Source organism: Mesocricetus auratus, unplaced genomic scaffold (assembly GCF_017639785.1).
Source record: "Mesocricetus auratus isolate SY011 unplaced genomic scaffold, BCM_Maur_2.0 Super-Scaffold_100022, whole genome shotgun sequence".
NCBI lineage: Eukaryota > Metazoa > Chordata > Mammalia > Rodentia > Cricetidae > Mesocricetus > Mesocricetus auratus.
Window position 1 is genome coordinate 15107362 of NW_024429203.1, and position 18373 is coordinate 15125734.

Consider the following 18373-nt stretch of genomic DNA (forward strand, 5'->3'; position numbering starts at 1 on the left):
CCAGTCTTGGGTCCAGGCCCGAGAAAGAACCTGTCAGAAGACTGAGTTCAGCGGCAGTAAAACAACCAGAAAATTCAAGGAGAAACGGCAAAGAATTAGGGTACATCTAAGGAGACAGGACTGTGGTGCTTCTTGGGGAAAACCACTAGGAGCAGATGCTGAGATGACCCAAGCATCACCGTCAGCAGACAATGACATTAAACAGCTATTATGAGTATGTCCAAGGATTTACGGGAGAATAAATACTCAGGAGAAGAATGTGTGGCCGTTTCAGCTGAGGAATATCCAAACAGAAACTCCAGGGCTGAAAAGGCACAGCAGGTTGAATGGGAAATGTGCAAGGGTGAGTGTGACAGCGACGGCAGGAAACCACAGGTGAATCGAAGAACGAGAAGACCGACTCAGACTCCACCCAGTTTGAAAACACACTTCTTAGCTGGAGGCAGGGAATAAAAGTAGAATGGAAATGGAAGTGAACCGAAGTTCAGTGCTGCTAAATTCCAGCCAGTTAATTGTCTTCTAAAAGACTCATCTCTATACAGTTCCCTCCCAGGCTGAGAGGAAAGCCACCTGTGATGGTTAATACTAACTCAGCTTGGCGAGGTCTAGCGTCACCTAGGAGACACACCTCTGGACATGGCTGTGCTCTGGATTAGGTTAACGGGAGTAGAAGGAGCTTGAGTGTGGCAGCGCCACTCTGTGGTCTGGAATCCCAGACTGAGTGAAAGGGAGAAAGCAAATGAGACAGGAGCTTCCTGACTTCAGATGCAGCGTGACCAGCTGCCTGCGGCTCCTGTCCCCGAACCTTCCACACCATGATGCACCATACCCCTGAACTCGGAGCCGGAGTAAATCTTTCCTCCCTTGAGTCCCTCTTGTTGGGTTTTTTGTCACAGCAATGAGAGAAGGAACTAATGCACCGCCTGAATTCAAAGCCGTGTGTATACTGACTGTCGTAAGGTCATTCCTCTTGTGCGGCCATGTGTCAGCTTTCTGTCCTTTCTTTCTCTCCCTCTTTCCTCCCCGTAGCTGGTGTTTCTTGCTCCCATGTGCTGTATTTGGGAACTGGTTAATGAAATGGGCGATGTTCTCTGACAGTGGTCATCATAGAAGGTTCTGTCCTTAGGTGGTTTGCTTTGGGGCATTTTCCTGTCATTGTCCACTATAATTTTCAGGGTTTTGCTGTTTCAAATCATAATGAGCCAGTTAGTTATCTTTAAAGCATAATTCTTAAGTTTGCGAATGTAAAATATTCATTACATTTTTTAAATGAGCTTATTTTAATTATCGATGCCCCTTGACACTCAGTTCTGTTTCTTTTGGCTTAAACTCCACAGGTGTTTCACCAAAACCAACAGTCCCCTTCCTGTGGTCCCAGTGCTGGCTTCCTATCCTCAGGATGGTCTGGAAATGAAGCCCCTCAGTGCCTTGAAGGTGCCTGTGTGTCCAGCTTCCACACTTCCTGATTGTGGCCAGTTACCTGAGGAGAGTCTCAAGGACAGTGTGGCACCAACACCTACCCAGCATACCTGCTGTCAGGACAATATAAGTGACATCAATTCTGATTCCACTGAAGATACAGCAGAATTCAGCAGAGGTACAGGGAGGTGTTTTTACTCATTAACTTTCTGGTCTCCAGTGGGCTAAGAACTATATCCAGAAAGTTTTCTATGGTCAGCTCACTGCTTAGAAGACGGGCTGGGAATGTTGGGTACTTCTAGAAAAGGTGAGGATGGGTAAGAGACTCTTGGGAATTCAATTATTATATCCTCCAGCCTGCACTGTGTCTCCCATCCAAGTACTAACCGAAGCTGACCCTGCTTAGCTTCTGGGATCAGATGAGGTCTTCAACATTCAGGATGGTATAGCAGTAAATCACTCTGGTTGCTAATCCCATTGGGATGTTATCTGAACAGGCTTGGGCTCATTAGTTCCAGAGCAGAGGACTTGCTGGGACAGTGCATTTAGTGAGCATTGGCCTAGCTTTCCTTTGAGTTAGTTGTAGGAACTATAATTTTTAAGGTACCCTTTTTTAGGGGCTCCTAAGAGGATCATTTTAATCTCAAATGACTTATATAGTAACTTAAGAGAATTCAGGTTTTTAAATGTACTCTGCTTTCTCAGATTCAAACCAAGCCTGAGTGGGACTTACTTCTGCATGTTTCTATTATTCGACATACTGTTTTCAGAAACTGCTGTGTGAAAACCATTTATTAGTTTGTAATGTGCCCAAATCTCCATGTTTTTCAGGAGACAGAAATGGCCATTCAGAAGCAGAGGACAACGTTTTAAGTTGGAATCCTCATATTTTGTCACCTGTCTTGGAGGACTGCCCTGAGAAGACAGCATGGTCTCCTGGCCTTCCTCTAGATGGGCTGTCAGTGGTCCTTCAGCAAGCCCAGGAGACCTGAGGAAGCATGCAGGCCTCTTCATGTTCCCATTGCAAGCCAGTAACTGCGCAATGCGGGCCTGGGGACACACTGTGTGAAGGACATTAATTCAAATCAGAGAAAATCATTATTTATTTTTTGTAGTAGTAATGTCGTGAATGTATCTTAAAATGTGTGCCCTTTTATATTATTTATGCCTTAAGTATTCCCTTTTTCATTTCTTCCTCCCCCTTGATACGACCCCCACCCACCCGTTTTATGTAGTTTCCAATCTGGAAAGCAGAGGGAACATGCTTTGTTTTCCAGAACCTTCTATGGCAGTAGGAACTTGTGTTGGGTCCCATCTGGCCTATTCAGTTGTAGGGAGGAAGATTGCCCAAGCCATTTGAAGTTTGCCACCAGTCACTCCCAGATAGAAAACTGTCACTTATCACATGTTATCAGACTTTCTGAGAACATTTAGAAATCAACCATAGTTGTGATCTCACATTTATAATAGCAAACCCAACTGACAATTTTTTTGACTGCCTTCCAGAAATGTACTGATATTGACTTATTTCCTCTCTATACCTGGGTACAAGTAGTGATAAATCTTTCGGGTAAAATCAGCCAGTGTTATGAACATGGAAGCATGGAAGGTCTGGTTGGATTATTGCATTATATAGAAAGGAAACCAGGTTCAGAAAGAAAATGAATGCCTTCATGGCCCACTGCTTTAATTGCATCAGTTTACAAAATGGTCGCCATGGGCTCTTTGCATTATTTGCAAGGGTATGTGCAAAAGTCAGACTTTTAAGGTGGTAGTTAAAGAGAAAGATGTTAGAATCTTAAAAAGATAGAGGAGGGCTGAAGGGACCGAGCTAAGTGAAGCCCTTTGTTCTGTTCCACAGTGCATGTAGTGCCACATGCTTGAAGACTGTCCATTTTGTCACTCCCAGCATGGACAGTATCCTAGAACATGTGAGTGAGCATGTGTGAGTCAGCCTTCTGCACTGAGGTAAAATACCTGAGATGATTAGCTTGTCCAGAGAAAAGGCTCCCGGTTGTAAAAGTTCCAGTTTGTGATCAAATGGACCTGCAGCTCTGGGCCTGTGCGCGGGGAACACATGATGGTGAGCATGCATGGCGGAGCAAAATAGCTTACACCATAAACCCGAGGCAAGGGAGAGTGAGAAGAGGAGCAGAGTGTACAAGTACCTCTAAGAGCATGTCTCCAGACCCGAAGGCCTCACACTCATCCCCAATGCTAGACTCTACCACCTCCTCAACATGCCACCTGGGGAACCAGGTCTCCAGCAAGTAGGCCTTTGGAAAATGGGATCCAAGCTGTAGCAGATGTCAGGGAAGACTAAGTCTGAAGAAAAGATTTAGGGGCATTTTCTGACAGTTTTTCTGGCCGCCATCATTGTGAGCGGTAACTCAGTCTATGGTCAGTGGGGTCCATGGATCACAGCTATTGTCTTCTGAGTGGTAAGAACATTGCAGTTGCCTTTGGAAGGCTTTTCTCCATGTGTGAAACAGAAACCCAGGTACTACAAATGCATGTCATAGCTTCAAGTAGGCCCTGATGTATCACTGCTCTGTTTTTGAATGGTGTATCCCTTAGGGGGAAAAATCAAAAATTATTCTCTATATGCAGAATCCAGCAATTCCAGGATACATTTTGTTTTAGTTTCCCGCAAATTGCAGTGGAAGAGAATAAGATACTGTGCTAATCAACTCTATGTAAATGTGTCAGTATTCCCTTACATATATGTGTATCTTTTATAAATAGGACTGTTAGTGGATATGTGCTGTTTCAGCAGGGCCACTATGCAAGTTACTCCTGGTAGAATGCAGTGAATAGGATTCTACAGCTGGTAGTGGGGCTGCTGTAGAAGCAAGTTCTATGACCTTGGGGTTCGTGTCTGTAGTGTAAGAGACCTGCAGTTAGTTAGAGGCAGTTAGCTGCAGCCCTTCTTTACATCTGTGACGAGAAAAGGACAAAGTCCTAGTTCACATGACATAGAAACCTACTATGTGTTTTGCCAGTTGAGTTAGAACAAAGCTGTCTTGTCTCAGAGGGGGTTTAGGGAAGCAGGAAGCAGATGTCTGTGGGCAGTCAGTTGTTCGTTGTGACTCACGAAGCAGAGGTGTGTCGGCATGAGCCTTAAGTCAGAACTGCTTTTAGAGATTGAATTTGACATGGGGCTTGCCCATGATGAAGAGAAAATGACTTTACCTTTAGGGCAATCTCATTGTGGACTGCTTTATTTATGATAGTAACGCTGTTTTAAGTGTTATCTCTTTTATTGTATTTTATTTATAAAAATGGCTCTATATATTGAGATATATAAATATAAATATAAATCTATAATTACCTTTATATTTAGGAGCTTGAGTTCTCCTTAGTGTGAGTTTCTCTGAATTTTTATGCCCTGCACAGTGATCCCGAAAGCGATCCCAGCAGGTGTCACTTCCCCAGGAATTAAGAGGCCATAGGAAAATATGGGGGTGGCGCGCATCCGTGGAGGAACTGCTGTGTACTAGACTCCATGTGCTAGTGTTATCTCATCCAGCCCCTCAACAAGCAGAGCAGGCTTGAAGTTCCCCGTCCACGTGTGAGCAAGAGCCTGCACTGGAACCGTTTACCTGGTCCATCACCCAAGCATCCCTTTCTCTGCTTTCTGGAAGTGTTACGGTTCACTCTCCATGGAACCAGTCCAGAACATGTGTTGTCCGCCCCTGCTGCGCTGTTTCTCTGCAAGGCTCCTGCTGCAGCTAGCGGGGCTTCCAAACTGGCAGAGCAGAGCCGAGTACGTCATCTGCAGGAGTCTCTCGTTGACGCCCTGCCCTAACCCTCCCCGCACTCCTGCCCTCTCCCTCCCCAGTGGAGGTTTGAACTTCAGCTGGCTCGATGGCCGTGAAGTTGGTAGGGCCTCTTCATGTTTTGGGTGGCTGTTTGCTTCTAGCATTAAACCTCCCCTCAGCCCGAGTGAATCACGTTGCCACATCCTGGTTGTGTTCTTCGATTATGTGTGGACTGCGGTTATAGGTGCTGTACAGGGTTCGGGTAAATTATTCTAAACTGTTGAGGTGATCTCATTGTCGAGTGGTTCTCTTTGTATTGACTGAATCTCTGAAGACCAAGGCATCGTACCATGCCGATCGTGGATGCCATTTCTCTCCACCAGCTCCAGGACCACCAAGCAACTGTTTGGAACTGCCCTTCGCCCGTATTGCTCGATCTTACAGCACTGATCCTGAGATGCATGTCTTGTACTATATTGAAAAAACGTTTTATTTTCCTTAAAGTTGTGATATTATGTTTGGAATTGTACATACTTTAAGTGATGTAGCTTTGACAGGTTTTATTTGGTTGATATGATTTTATATTAAAAGAGAATGCTGCTTTCACACACAGTAGCCCGTGAAGAGGGGTCGTCATGCACTCCTGTGTGTACAGTGTCCCTGTGGCTTGTGACTAGGGTGTGTAATGTCCTGTTTGGAGACTTTCCATAACCTCCATCAGTTGCTCTGCGAATCCCCATAAGCACTCAAGAGCCCAGCCATCTCTCTCTCATCCTCTCAGTCAGAATTGGGAGGGAGCAGGACTGTGGGCAGCTGTTTGCTAGGGAGGTTAGCATGGGGTAGGCAGGAGGATGGGGGAGAAGCGAGGTGGGAGGAAGTTCTTCCTCATAGCGTCTGTTACTGCAACCTCAGGATCCTTGAAGTGTGACCTCCAGGACAGGCTGTAGCACCTCTGAAGAAACTCATTTTACCACCTTAAGTAGTCAGAGTGTTTGCCCCCCCCACCAGAAAAGCAGCAGAACCCTGTCAGAGGTGGTCATTTTGTGTTTCATTTCCCGTACTTAAATAAACCACTTTAAACTCTTAGACCCAGTCCTGAGAGCTGTGAGGAAAGCCGAAACCCCGTTCTAATAAAGCCTAAGTGTGTGAGAACCAAGGAAGCTTAAGTTTCTCCCAGTTCTGTCTCCTGTCAGGCGCCACTCTCCCTGTTGCTGGCAGATCAGCACTTGGCTCTGCCGCTGTTTTCTTCTCATCCTCTGCGGAGGCAGCGCTGAGCCCGATTCTTCCAGTCAGCCAAACAAGCACTCGCTTGTGCTTCACCCAAATTTTACACACACACACACACACACACACACACACACACACACACACACAGCCAGTGACTCACACTGGCAGCTATCAGAGTGTGACTCTGGAACAGGCTCCATTCTCTGTCAGCCAGTTCCCCCAGGCCTGGTGGCTGGGTGTTGCTGAATACCTCTGCTGCCACAGATTCCAGAAGTCTGGCCAGTGCAAGGTCAGGGATGCCCCTAAGCTGCCTTTCAACAAAGGAAACACATACCTAGGCACCTGGTTCTTCCTGACAATAAAACATGGCCGCAGCAATCAGCTCAGAAGTTTGTAATAATCTGCTAGTCATTAGATATAATTGAGTTAGGGATTGCTCAATCGGTGTGTGTCTCCCCCACATCTCTTCCAGAAAGGGTTTAGCTGCCTCTTAGTTCCTGGTATCAGAGGCAATCCTGTACCGGTCTCGGCTGCTCTCAGATGCCCTCATGCTGTCTTCAGTTGTGTATTTTCCGCTATGCCACAGCTGGGTCAGGACTTCTTTTGTCATGTGAGGCACAGCAACTGGACTACGTACCATTTTCCAGCCCAGATACTGGATCAAAAGTAGTTGGTATCTGTGTGTTGGATGGGGAGTTGCCTCGTTGATTTTTTTTTTTTTTTTGGTTTTTACGAGACAGGGTTTCTCTGTATTGTTTTGGAGGCTGTCAGTCCAGCCTGGCCTCGAACTCACAGAGATCTGCCTGCCTCTGCCTCCCGAGTGCTGGGATTAAAGGCGTGCGCCACCACCGCCTGACACCTCGTTGATCTTTAAGGCTGATGGGATTGTCCCACCCTCGTTGCCTTCCCTCAGCCTGTTTGCAGTGTCACTGAACTCAGGTTGTTGCAGTCACTGTGATGGTGACATTCACTGGAGCATCAGGGGATTCCTGTACAGGGTCTGAACTTGAGGTGGTCGTTGCTGTTCCGGTGCCTACAAAGAGCACACGTGGGCAGAGGAGAGTAAATGGGGGTGGCGAGGCCGCTGTCAGGACAAGGCAGACGTGGAGCCCAGTGTTGGTCTGTGTGTCGTCATTGGCACAGGTGGTGCCTACCTGCTGGTCTCTCCGTGCTTTCCCTGGAGCCCCTTCGCGGCCGCCTGTGCTCCCTGAGAGAGGTGAGGCAGAGAAGAATGTTACGTTAGAGGCATCTGCGCCTTCCTAGCCTGCCTTTTCAATTCAGGAAAGTCTGGACCCCATAAAGATAACCTGTACACACACTCACATGGGAACAAGCAACCGACTGAGGCCTGTGGGAAGAAATGAAAGAACATGACTTGACTAGTGCAGCGTAGACTGCAGAACAGCCCTCCCCTTCCTAGTGGTGGGCTCTATGCAGAGCCTCAGGAACCTCAGGGGGATGGCCCAGAGCTTGAGGCTGACCGGGGTCTTGACCATCACAGGATGATGTCACAGCTGAGGAAGAGTCTAGATTCTCCTTTGGGTAGGTCTACACCTGGCTGCCCCTGGGGAGTCAAACAGCCCATCCTTTCAGAGTCCCACTCACAGGGCAATCTGTGTGGGTGCCGGGCAGCATACTGGAACACCAACAGAGAGGCTGCCAACGCCACCACCATCCCTGAGCTTGCAGCACCCAGGACAGCTGGGTAGGCACTGAAGGCTGGGTCCACTAGGAGGGGAGAGCACAGAGTGTATTAATTAGCCCCATCAGTGAACTTGGGCAACAGCGACTCACGAGGAACCGACATGGTACCCTGTGCATCCCAAAGGCTCTGCTACCTAGTGTGGAAGACCCAGCGAATGTGGAGCTGGGTTCTTTCCCATCAGAAGAGATGTTCTGGCTGCCTGGTGCTGATGGTTTTGATTCCCAGCCAAATCCCCAATTTCTGGCAGAAGATACGTAAGGCTACTTATCTTGGCATATCAAGCCTGAAGGAACTAGGAGGCCATAAAAGGAGGAATTCCCAGGACAGAGGGAGCAACAGGAAGCTGAGGCCTCCTATTCCTTGAAAGGTGAGACTGAGGCACAGAATGGGCTCCTCTTACACCCTCAGCATCACGTGCCTTCTCCAATTTCTTCAGATCGAAGCTGGATTAGGGGGTCTGCTCCCATGCCCAGGGCCCCCTGAGCTGCCCAGAGAGAGACAGTAAAGAGCAATGGGCGAGAAGGAATAGATGCACGCGTAGGCTACAGATGGAAACTAAGACTGGAGCAGGGCACCCTGTGAAGGGGAGCGTAGGGCAGGTTCCAGTTCTTTGGAGGGAAGGGTGAGTTCCTCCCTGCTGCCAGCCCAGCACCTGGTGTCTTCACCTCCGAAGGATGTCCTGCAGTGTGGTGATTCATAGCCAGGATGCGGAAGGCATAAAGGACGCCTGGGTCCAGCCCTCCCAGACGCCGGTCCCTGCTCTCTGGCTCGATGTCACTAGCTGCTACCTCCCAGGCACCAGCTTCTGAACTGGGGGCACTGGCCCTCTGCTGCACCAGGAAGCCCGTCAGGTTTCCAGGGCCATGGATGGCCCACTGCAGCTGCACCTCTCTCCGTTGTCGCCTGTAGGTCAGGCGGCTGATGGTGACGTTGGGAGGGGCCGGATACCCTGCAGGTGAGTGGAGATGGGGATACATATAGGCGTCTGCCTGGCAACAGCTATGTGGCTTTCTCCTGTGGACGGACAGTCTGCAGAGAGGAGGATGTACAGGATGTACAGGATGTACAGGATGTACTCTGTACATCCTGTACAGAGTACAGGATGGTGTGTGTATCCCTGAGCATGTGTAACCTCCATTTTCTCATTGATAAAAATGAGGGAGTAGCCGGGCGGTGGTGGCACACGCCTTTAATCCCAGCACTCGGGAGGCAGAGGCAGGCGGATCTCTGTGAGTTCGAGGCCGGGCTGGACCGACAGCCTCCGAAACAATACAGAGAAACCCTGTCTCGTAAAAACCAAAAAAATAAAAATAAAAAAAATGAGGGAGTATGGAGTTCTGTGTACCCATATTTAAGATTCCACCAGACTCATGCTTCCCTAACCAGTCTGGTCATGCTCTAGAAGGTGCCTAGGTTTTGGAGAAGGTAATTTTCAAAGCTTTCTGCAAAACCCTCCGCAGCCCTCGGTCGCCTATGTCCCTTGCCACAGGAGCACACACAGCCTTTACACTCACTCAGGACCTCCAGCAGCACACTCTGGCTGCTACTGCCCAAGGCATTGCGGGCCACACATTGGTAAGTGCCCCTGTGGTGTGCTGGGTCAGCATGTCGGACTTGAAGGTTCAAGTGGGTACCCTCAGGGTGTAGCAGGAATCCGTGAGTACTTGATTCTAATGGCTGCTGCTGGGGTCCCAGCCAGAGGAGATGAGCAGGCTGTGTGCCCTGCTGGAGAGCACAGCCCAGCCAGGCCTCTTCTCCCTCCAGGACTGACACTCGGGCTTCTGCCACTGCCAGCTGAGGGGCTTCTGCAGAGACAGAAGGTGATGCTGGAAAAGGGGCCGAGTGAATAGAGAGCAGGCGGCTCCCCCTACGTCACTCAGCCCTCCTGTCAAGACCTCTGATGTGGTCCACTGGATAAAGCAAGGGACACAGGTAGAGAGATCTTTGATACCCGAAACTCGGAAAGCCAAGACTACAGCGAGGCACCTCCCTTGTGCAAATGATAAAATGAGCACCGCAGCCCACTCCATGGTCTTCATGAACTAGATGGTCTTCACACCATCTAGTTCAGTGCTGCCAATGATGTCCAATCCCAAACCATAGCCTCCAGCATGTGTCCACTGCTCACTTGAAATAAGGCCAGGATGCATTGAGATATATGGTAAATTACAGATACACTGCATTTTCAGGTTAGGGTGAAAAAAGGTTAAATAGGTCATAAATAAAATTATTATATGAGAATGAATTGTAAAGATGTTATATATTTTATGTCTTCATACTTTTTTAATGTGGCAATTAAAATTACATATAGCTCACATTATATTCTTATTGGACAACACTGACCTTGACCAAACTCTCTCGTTTTATGGATTAAAAAGGGGGGATGGCAAAATGGCCCTGTGTGAAGGAGCAGGCCACCGAGCCTGACAACCTGAGTTCATATGGACTCCCCAGAATCCATATGGGAGAGGGAGAGCATCAACTTCTACACATTGTCCTCTGACTTCCACAGGCACAGAGTGGCAAGGGTGTACACACGCACGTGCACACACACACACACACACACACGTAAATAGTTTGAGCTCTGGAGAGAAAGTGAATCAGTCCCCCTTGACTCCCTTCCCAGCCCGGCACTGCCTACCTCCAGAGCCCCTAGTCCTGGTTCTGAAGGCTCCCTCTGCCCAAGTCCCAAAACCATGTCCAGTCCCTGCTCACCTAGCCTTAGCCGGCAGTGGAGGCTAAGGGCCTTGAGTGGGTGAGAGCCCTGGCAGGTGAACTCTCTGCCTGCCAGATCACTCTGCGCCTGTAGGAGGTAGACAGCCTGAGAAGAGCTTGGGCCACCCAGGGACTGCTCCTGTCCATCCAGCCAGTTCAGTGTTGCAGGAGGTTTGCCTCCAGGCCACTCACAGCTCAGCATGATGAACTGGTCACCTACTGAGGCTGTGGTCCCACAGGCGGGGCTCCCGGAAGGTTCCCCTGGAAAGGAGTGATAGGATCGTTATAACCTTGTGGGAAGAGGAAGAGCCTGACACCTTCCCCCCTCCTGTCCCCCACTCAGTCTCATTCCTTATCATTTACCCAGGGCTGACCATGTGGAGGACAAAGGTGGGAACAGATTGCGTAAGTTGGTGAGTGTTAGATTATAGGTAGAAAACAGTCTGAGGCCCTGGATGGGGGCTGTCTTGGGTATGGGCAGATAGAGGAGGACACAGAAGAGAACATCTGGCAGAGGGAACATTGAAGTCTATTTCCAGATCAGCATGTAATATCAGAAGCAGAATATAAGATTGAGGACGGCAGGGTACATGACAGACAGGAAGCTGAGAACTAAATGTTACCATCTCCATGTTCCTTGAAGGGCCTGGGAGCTAGAGGTTTGGAGCCTAATCCCAGACCCCAGGTCCTTCTAAATATCCCCTGATTTGTACCCACACTGCCTGGAACCAACACTACCAGGGTCCTAGGTGTTACCTGTGTCTACTTACAGAGAGTGACCCTGCAGAGGACGGGCGTAGCCAGGGTTGGGTGCTGTCCCATGCAGGCGAAGATGCTGCCATTCGGAAGTCCAGTGGCTGTATAACTCCAGGTGACATTGCTTGGGCCAGTTGGGCCAATCCCTCGGGGCCCTTCCCAGTGAAGCTGGGCATTTGGAAAACCCCCAGGCCAGGTGCATAGCAGAGTCACCACCCCAAGGGTGGAGAGCATAGCACAGGAGGGCTGTCCCTCTGGGGGATCTGGGTAGAGAGTTGGGTGAGAAGGGGCTGAAGCGGTTCCCCTGACAGTGCCCAGCAGGCCTGGCTCAGGTAGGGGCATGGAGAACTGAGGTAAAGGAAATGGCCAAGAGGGGGTTGGTAAAGAAAAAGCTAAGCCAAGGAATGAGGGGCTAAGGGGGAGGCAGTTCAGAGCGCCTGTGGGATCCCAGAGGCCCCATGAAAGGCCCTTGCTTCTCACGTTTGCCCCTGGGAATCTCGCCTCACTGTCGTTGTCATACCCTTCTCTGTGCCTCAATCCAGGCCTTGGGACCATGGGAGTAATGACTTCGAGAGCGTCTCCCAGCCTCCTCCCATGGTTCCCCTTAGCCTTTCCCTAGTCCTCCAGATATGCCTCCTCCAACTCCAACAACTTTGTCACCATGTTCCCCAGGGTGGCTGGAGGCTGCCTAAGCGCAAGCCTGGGTAAGCTCCAGATTGCCCTCCCCACACAACACTCACAGTAGATGATGAGCTGGACAGTGGTCTGGGTGTGGGTATCGAGGTGGCTGTTGTGGGCCAGGCAGGTGTACGGGCCTGTGTGGGTGCGGCTGGCACTGGCGATGATGTAGGTGGGCCCAATGTGGACCTGAGAGTCAGCGCGGAACCACACGTAGTGACTAGGAGGGTTGGATGCGGCCAGGCAGCTCAGGGTCACCTCCTCCGTCTCGCTGGCCCAGAACCCATCCTCAGTGAATCCCAGTGGCTCCACGGTGATCACAGGCTTGTCCGGACCATCTGGAGGACAAAGAGGCTCCATCACACCTCTCCACCTTGTCTTTTCATTCACTCTGGGGCTGAGGGATTGTCTGAAGAAAAGTTGACCACTCCAGACTCTCGAAGGAAGAGAACAGGAACCGACAGCGTTCTGAACAAAAACACTTCAGCCAGCGCTATCTGCCTCATTGAGTGCCTGCCCTCCTCTCCGCTGCTTTCCAAAGCTGGGATCTCCACTCCTGACATTCTTCCCAGCTCCCCACAGGGGTGGAAGCCTGCCTGTCTCCTCCACTCTGCCTCCAGAGCTTCTGCTCACTTATACACCATGTCCTCAGTCTGTAAACCCCACACAGTTAGTTTACAACTGGAAGGGCACCTTCAGTCCTTAAAACCTCTGGACCAGTGGGCAAGGTGACATACTTTAGAATATCAGTCTTGAGAGGTAGAGGTAGGAGAATCAGGAGGTCAAGACCAGTCTGGGCTACAGTGAGATTGAGGCCAGCCTACACTATGACCATGTCCAAAAAACAAAACAAAGACAAATAAACAAAAAACCCCAGCAAACAAATGAACATGTCTCTCTAGACCACTATTGTAGGGTCACTGTGTTCATTGAAATTTCTCATAATCAAATCTTAGCAAAAATAATCAAATTCAAGCAAGCAAACCACACACCAGTTTTTACTTTAGTATTTACGTTATCCAGATACATCTAGAACATTATTTCAATAGGTACTCAATTTAAAAGCTAGTGCTGTGCTATTCTGTGTTTTCCAAAGCCACGGGTGCATTTTGCTCTTACTAACAGAGCTCAGATTGGCCACATTCTCGAGTGGTCGGAGACACACGCGAGGCCACCGTAATGGACGCTGGAGCGGCTTTGCCTTCTTTCTGCCTTCACTTCCTGGTTTCTGACTGGCAGCTCTCGGCCTCAGCTCTACGACCTTCTCTGCTCTACGACCTTCTCCCTGCTCACCCAGGAGTCCGCTGATCAGCTAGAGCCCGACACACTCCTCACAAAGACCAACTTTTCAGGCCGCTCCCCAAGTTGTAACTCAGATCGTGAATGCAAACGGATACCCCTTTCCTGGAAAAAGGAACTCATGACTTTCAAAGGTTAAAAACCTTGACGTGAGAGACACATATGGCCTCATGTGAAAAACACTCTCTAACATTTGCCTTTTGGAGTCTATAGGAGGCTGGAGTGCTCTTGTGACAGAATCCGGGAAGCTCTGACATGGGACCAGAGGTCAAATTTGGATGGGTAGGGAGCAGTCGGTGTCCCAAGTTCAACTCACATATGACATCTAGGAAGGTGCCATCGCTGCTCAGCTGGTTGACGGCATTGCGGGCGCTGCACCTGTACCAGCCCAGGTGGGTCCGGTTGACTGGATCCAGCTGGAGCCTTGGCTCTGAAAGACCCACCAGGACCTCCTCAAGGCCATGGGGCGTGTGATGGTGCCAGGAGAAGGCCAAGGGCTCTGTGCCCTCCCTCACAGCACAGGTGACCACCACGGAGACTCCTTCTATTGGGGTTGGGTCACTCAGGTGCACACGAGGCTTGGACACAGGCACTGACCGGAGAAAGAGAAGCCTTGGCTTTGTTACATGGACCACTGTCCAATGACCCTTGCCCTGCTGTCCACGGGCTTGTCTGGTCACTTAATTTGGCACATCCTTTCCTCCAAATCCCAGGTTTCCTCACTCCCAGGAAGAGTCATTAAATCTGGGTCCCACCACGTACAAAGAAACACATGCACAGAGATAGAGATACAAAGCAGCCGGCAGGTCAGCTGAAGGCTAGCAGCAACCAGCCTTGGTGCCTCACCCAGTACAGCCAGCGTAAGATACGAGTAGGTGGTGTGGACCTGGCCACCGGACACAAGCAGGGTCTGGCATAGGAAGCGGCCACGGGCACCCTCTCGGAGCTCCTCTATCACCAGGCTGCTGTTCCTCAGACTCACGACGCCCAGAGCCAACGCCCCAGACTCCACCCTCGAAGAGGCTCCATTGGTGACTGCCACAGGCCGAAGAACCAGGGAACCCAGCGGAGTGAAGCTCCAGAGGACTGCCACGGGGGACGGCCCAGGCCGGCAGTCTAGCTCCACGGAGCTGCCCCGCACTCCTTGGATAGGCAAAGCCTCCTCCCCAAGGGTGTTGGAGGTTGAGTGGGGTTGGTCTGGGGACACAAGAGACAACGATGATGTCTGTGTGGCCCTAGATTCCAGGGTGTGTTCTACCGCGTTGCCTGAAGCCCCGTTTCTTGTTCTGTAGGCCCAGGGAGCCTAGTGGGCTTCAGGGAGACCGCCAGGCTATTTATGTAGCTAGTGGGCAAGACACAGTCCCTGAGGGACCCTGTGGGGGTTCCCTGGTTAGATGCTTGGAAGGGAGCTTAACTGACACAGAGGGGCATCCTGGAGCAGAGTCTCCCTGCCCACCTTCCTGCCAGCCCACCTTCCCTCTCATCCATCCATCAAATCATCTGCTAAAAAAACAACGTCGTGGCCTCTCCCTCAGACCAACACAGAGGAATCACATATTTTGAGAAGGGGTCAGGGACCAGGAGTCTGTTTGTTTCTTTTAAGATGTATTTATTTATTTGTGTGTGTGCATGTGTCCACATGAATACATGTGCACTTGTGTGTTTGCAGTTTCACATGGAGGAGCCGAAAGAGGGCATTGGATCCCTCAGAGCCGGAGAGACAGGTCTTTGCAGGATGTCTAGTTTGTTACATGGGCCCCAGGATCCACGCTGGGCTCCTCATGATCACTTAACCAGCAACCCACTTCATCTCCAAGACATGGTTTTCAACAAGCATCCTAAGGTCCATCTGATTAGACTGGTGACGTTGGCAATCCTGGGAACACAAGGGAGCTATACATGGTCTGGAAGTTTCTCTGTAAGGCTGTAAGGGTTCCAGAGTAGGACTGTAGCTTCCTCAGATCCTGTTGTTGCCCAGGAAAAGGAGAGCAGCCTTTACCAGTCCAACCAACTCTATCAATTTGTCAACTAAGAGTGGAGCAGAACCTTAGGTATTACAGTTAGTGCATGCTAATTAAATGTCCAGCAGATGTGAATGGATGCCATTAAATGACCATGTATGTACAAAAGGGGAAAAGGAGTGTGAGAAGGGATGGAGGAGGATCAGGGTGTCACTCACCAGAGGTCCCTGGACACAGGAGGCAGAAGAGTATCAACAGCTGGCAGCGGAACGGTCTGTGACGGGCACTCAGACCCACCATGGCCCCATCGGGGCATCCGAGGCTCCTGCCCAACTCTTGAACCCCTCTCTTCAGGACACAGGAGTCCTGGGAGGATGGGGATCAGCTCAGGTTGCCAACCTCAGCCCTTCTGATACCCCTGCTCTCCTATTACCCACATTGCCCTGATAACTCATGAATTATTTACCAGATAATTCACTCTATCCATAGTGCAAGGTTAGGGAGGGGCAGTCATGACTGAGAGGACCATGGCCACTGCATTTCCAACTGAATGGTATCAGAGAGTCACTGGACGTCGTGGTGACTAAGGCCTCCAGCCTCAAAACCTGCACACTGCTAGATATCGTGCTCCGGAGGAAGGACACCTAAGGTTTCACACATTGATGAATGGTCTTCATGCCTTCTTGGGTTTTCTCCATATTTTGTGGAAAGCTAGAGGTGCAGGAGGAGGAGGTGTCAATCACATGTGAAGGACTATGGGGTTCCAGGAAGTTCCTAGCTTCTTGGAACTTTGGTAACTTCATGGATAAATGGGGTTATTCTCTAAGTTCTAACATATTGTGTACATTACTTGAAATTTATATTAGTGTGTGGTAGATATTTAGATGTTAGTAACATCCTGTTTCTTGATTTGGGTAACTGATTGGGCCACAGTTCATAAAGCCTTAAAATTGTATGCACTTTATGTTTGATACGATTCACATGTGCACATGTGACATGTACACACATACAAGTGAACCCTGCCTAGCATGCAGTAGGTGCACCATTTGTGCTCCTAGTTAGATTTAACTGATGAAGTGTGGCATCTAGAGCTGGAGGAGAACTCAGAATTTTGTTCTCCAGGGTTCTCTGACTCCTCATTATGTGTGTCTCCTGTCATGTTCTGCTACCCTCATGGTGTTTGAATGACAGTCTGAGATGGGTCAGACTGTCCATCCCCGTGGCAGGGTTGAGGGGAGGGTGAGGTTCCGGGATCCCAGTGAGAAGGGAGATCTGATGTCTGGTGTCAGGTTCTGGTGACAGGATCGCTGTCAGAGGCAAATGCTGGGCAGGCTCTTCCTCTGACCTTTGTCATTTTGCCCTAGGACTGTAGCCCTGTGAAGAGACCCTGTCTCCTTCTCCCCTAACCCATGGCCAAGGTCTCCTGTCCTCCGTTCCCTCCGCTCAGGAGGTGGAGAACAGATTGGTAGGTGGTCCTCAAAACTCCGATTCCAACTGTAGTGAGGACAGGTGTGCCTGATCCTAGAGACCAGATCCTATGGTTCTCCATGTTTCTCAAAGCAAGACTCTCCAGAACCCCATCAGATGCTGGAGAGATTGCTCAGTGGTTAAGCACTTGCCATGTAAGCCCCAGGACTGGAGTTTGACATGTGCTTTGTGGGCATAGTGGCCCATCTGTAATTCCAACTTCAGAAGGCAGAGACAGGGAACCAATCCCCAGAGCAAGATGGCTAGTGAGGTGAGTTCGTAGTTTGGTGGAGATGTTCCGCCTCACTGAATCAAGCTGAAGACCTCTGGCACAGGCATTGCCCCCTATACATGTGTTCCCACAAATGCAAACATACATGCATACAGGCAACCAAAATGGAAAAAGAAACAATTAGATTTGGGAACATACTGCCTTCCACTTTAAGGTATTATATCTCGGGAGAATGTAGAGCCAAGTCAGTGTGAGTTAGGAGACTTTTGCAGGATGCTCCTGTCCAAGAGAAGGGTTTGTTCTGCACCAGAATTTACTCTATGCTGCCTGCAGAATGAGCCCCATGCCTCTTTCTGATATAGGGGCAGCAGGATCACAGGGAACTAAGGTGGCTTCTCAGTTCACACATCTCTTTTTTAAAAAGGAACACCTGAGGAGAGAGGAAGTCAGGGATGGAGGCCTATTCATCAGTTTTCTCCAGGGAAATAGAACCGAAAGGATGTATGGGTATATACAGCAAGAGGCTTTTTTATTTTGTTTTAACTTTTTGTTGTAACAGGTCTTACACATACTAGACAAGCACCTGAACACCAAACCACACCCAAGCCCCTTAGGAAGAGATTTGTTATGTGGACTCAGTTCTTGTGATTCTGCAGCCTTCTGAGTTGTGGTACCCAAGAGAAATGGCTTTGCACTGGGAATCTGAAGGCAGGAGAAGATGGATGGTGAAGATGTATCCAACAACTCCATGGGAAAGTTCTGCTAGGCATGTTTTATAATATACATTTTATAATGTAAATTCTGTCTACCTTTGTTTTCCGTGTGCCGTATCGCTCTCCAGCTCTGGACAGCTTCCAGTCTGTCTACTCTCACACACTGGTTTGCTCTGCCCAGCCAGGGGTCTGCAGATTGCTGCATTTCTTCCCTTCTGATGGGGCTACTCAAAGCTCTTTTAGCTATGTACAGTGTGAGGGTGTTGTTGCTCCTCTTAGGTGACATGTATTAACCATTAGGAAATAATTGCCCGGCTACATCTTGAGCCCTTGCCCAGGTCCGTGAGGAAGACTGGGAAGACCTTCTTACAGTATCTGGAAGGACATTCCAGCTCTTCACTGTGTCTGCTGACCGGACATGTATCCATGCAAATGACACG

The 18373-nt window shown here is 49.6% G+C and overlaps 2 protein-coding genes across 3 annotated transcripts in view; one reads left to right on the forward strand and one right to left on the reverse strand.

Moving 5' to 3' along the window:
- Cdon (cell adhesion associated, oncogene regulated) overlaps positions 1 to 5788 on the forward strand; it is an 89892-nt gene extending 84104 nt beyond the window's left edge. For both annotated transcript variants that reach the window (XM_005085842.4, XM_040729767.1), the window contains exons 19-20: positions 1338 to 1597; positions 2251 to 5788. In XM_005085842.4, coding sequence (XP_005085899.1) covers positions 1338 to 1597; positions 2251 to 2411 — 421 coding nt within the window. In that variant the 3' untranslated portion in view covers positions 2412 to 5788. The remainder of the gene's footprint in view (positions 1 to 1337; positions 1598 to 2250) is intronic.
- A 1554-nt stretch (positions 5789 to 7342) lies between these two features.
- Vsig10l2 (V-set and immunoglobulin domain containing 10 like 2) lies at positions 7343 to 15821 on the reverse strand. Its single transcript, XM_040730238.1, has 12 exons — positions 15740 to 15821; positions 14407 to 14757; positions 13877 to 14152; positions 12324 to 12599; positions 11598 to 11846; positions 10828 to 11088; positions 9627 to 9917; positions 8765 to 9061; positions 8013 to 8135; positions 7731 to 7755; positions 7562 to 7614; positions 7343 to 7440 (listed from the first exon to the last, which is right to left on the reverse strand). The coding sequence occupies exons 1-12, from the start codon at positions 15819 to 15821 to the stop codon at positions 7343 to 7345; spliced, it is 2382 nt and encodes a 793-aa protein (XP_040586172.1).
- Positions 15822 to 18373: the final 2552 nt, after the last annotated feature.

Bases quoted from the DNA above. Each gene is read 5' to 3' on its own strand.
- Vsig10l2 (XM_040730238.1), bottom strand. From the start codon at position 15,821: ATGGTGGGTCTGAGTGCCCGTCACAGACCGTTCCGCTGCCAGCTGTTG. The intron at 9,918-10,827 runs GTGAGCAGGGAC...CTGTCTCTGCAG, and splicing joins CCACTGCCGGCTAAGGCTAG to AAGCCCCTCAGCTGGCAGTG. The intron at 7,615-7,730 runs GTGAGTGTGTGT...CACCTCTCTCAG, and splicing joins AGTCGGTTGCTTGTTCCCAT to GGAGCACAGGCGGCCGCGAA.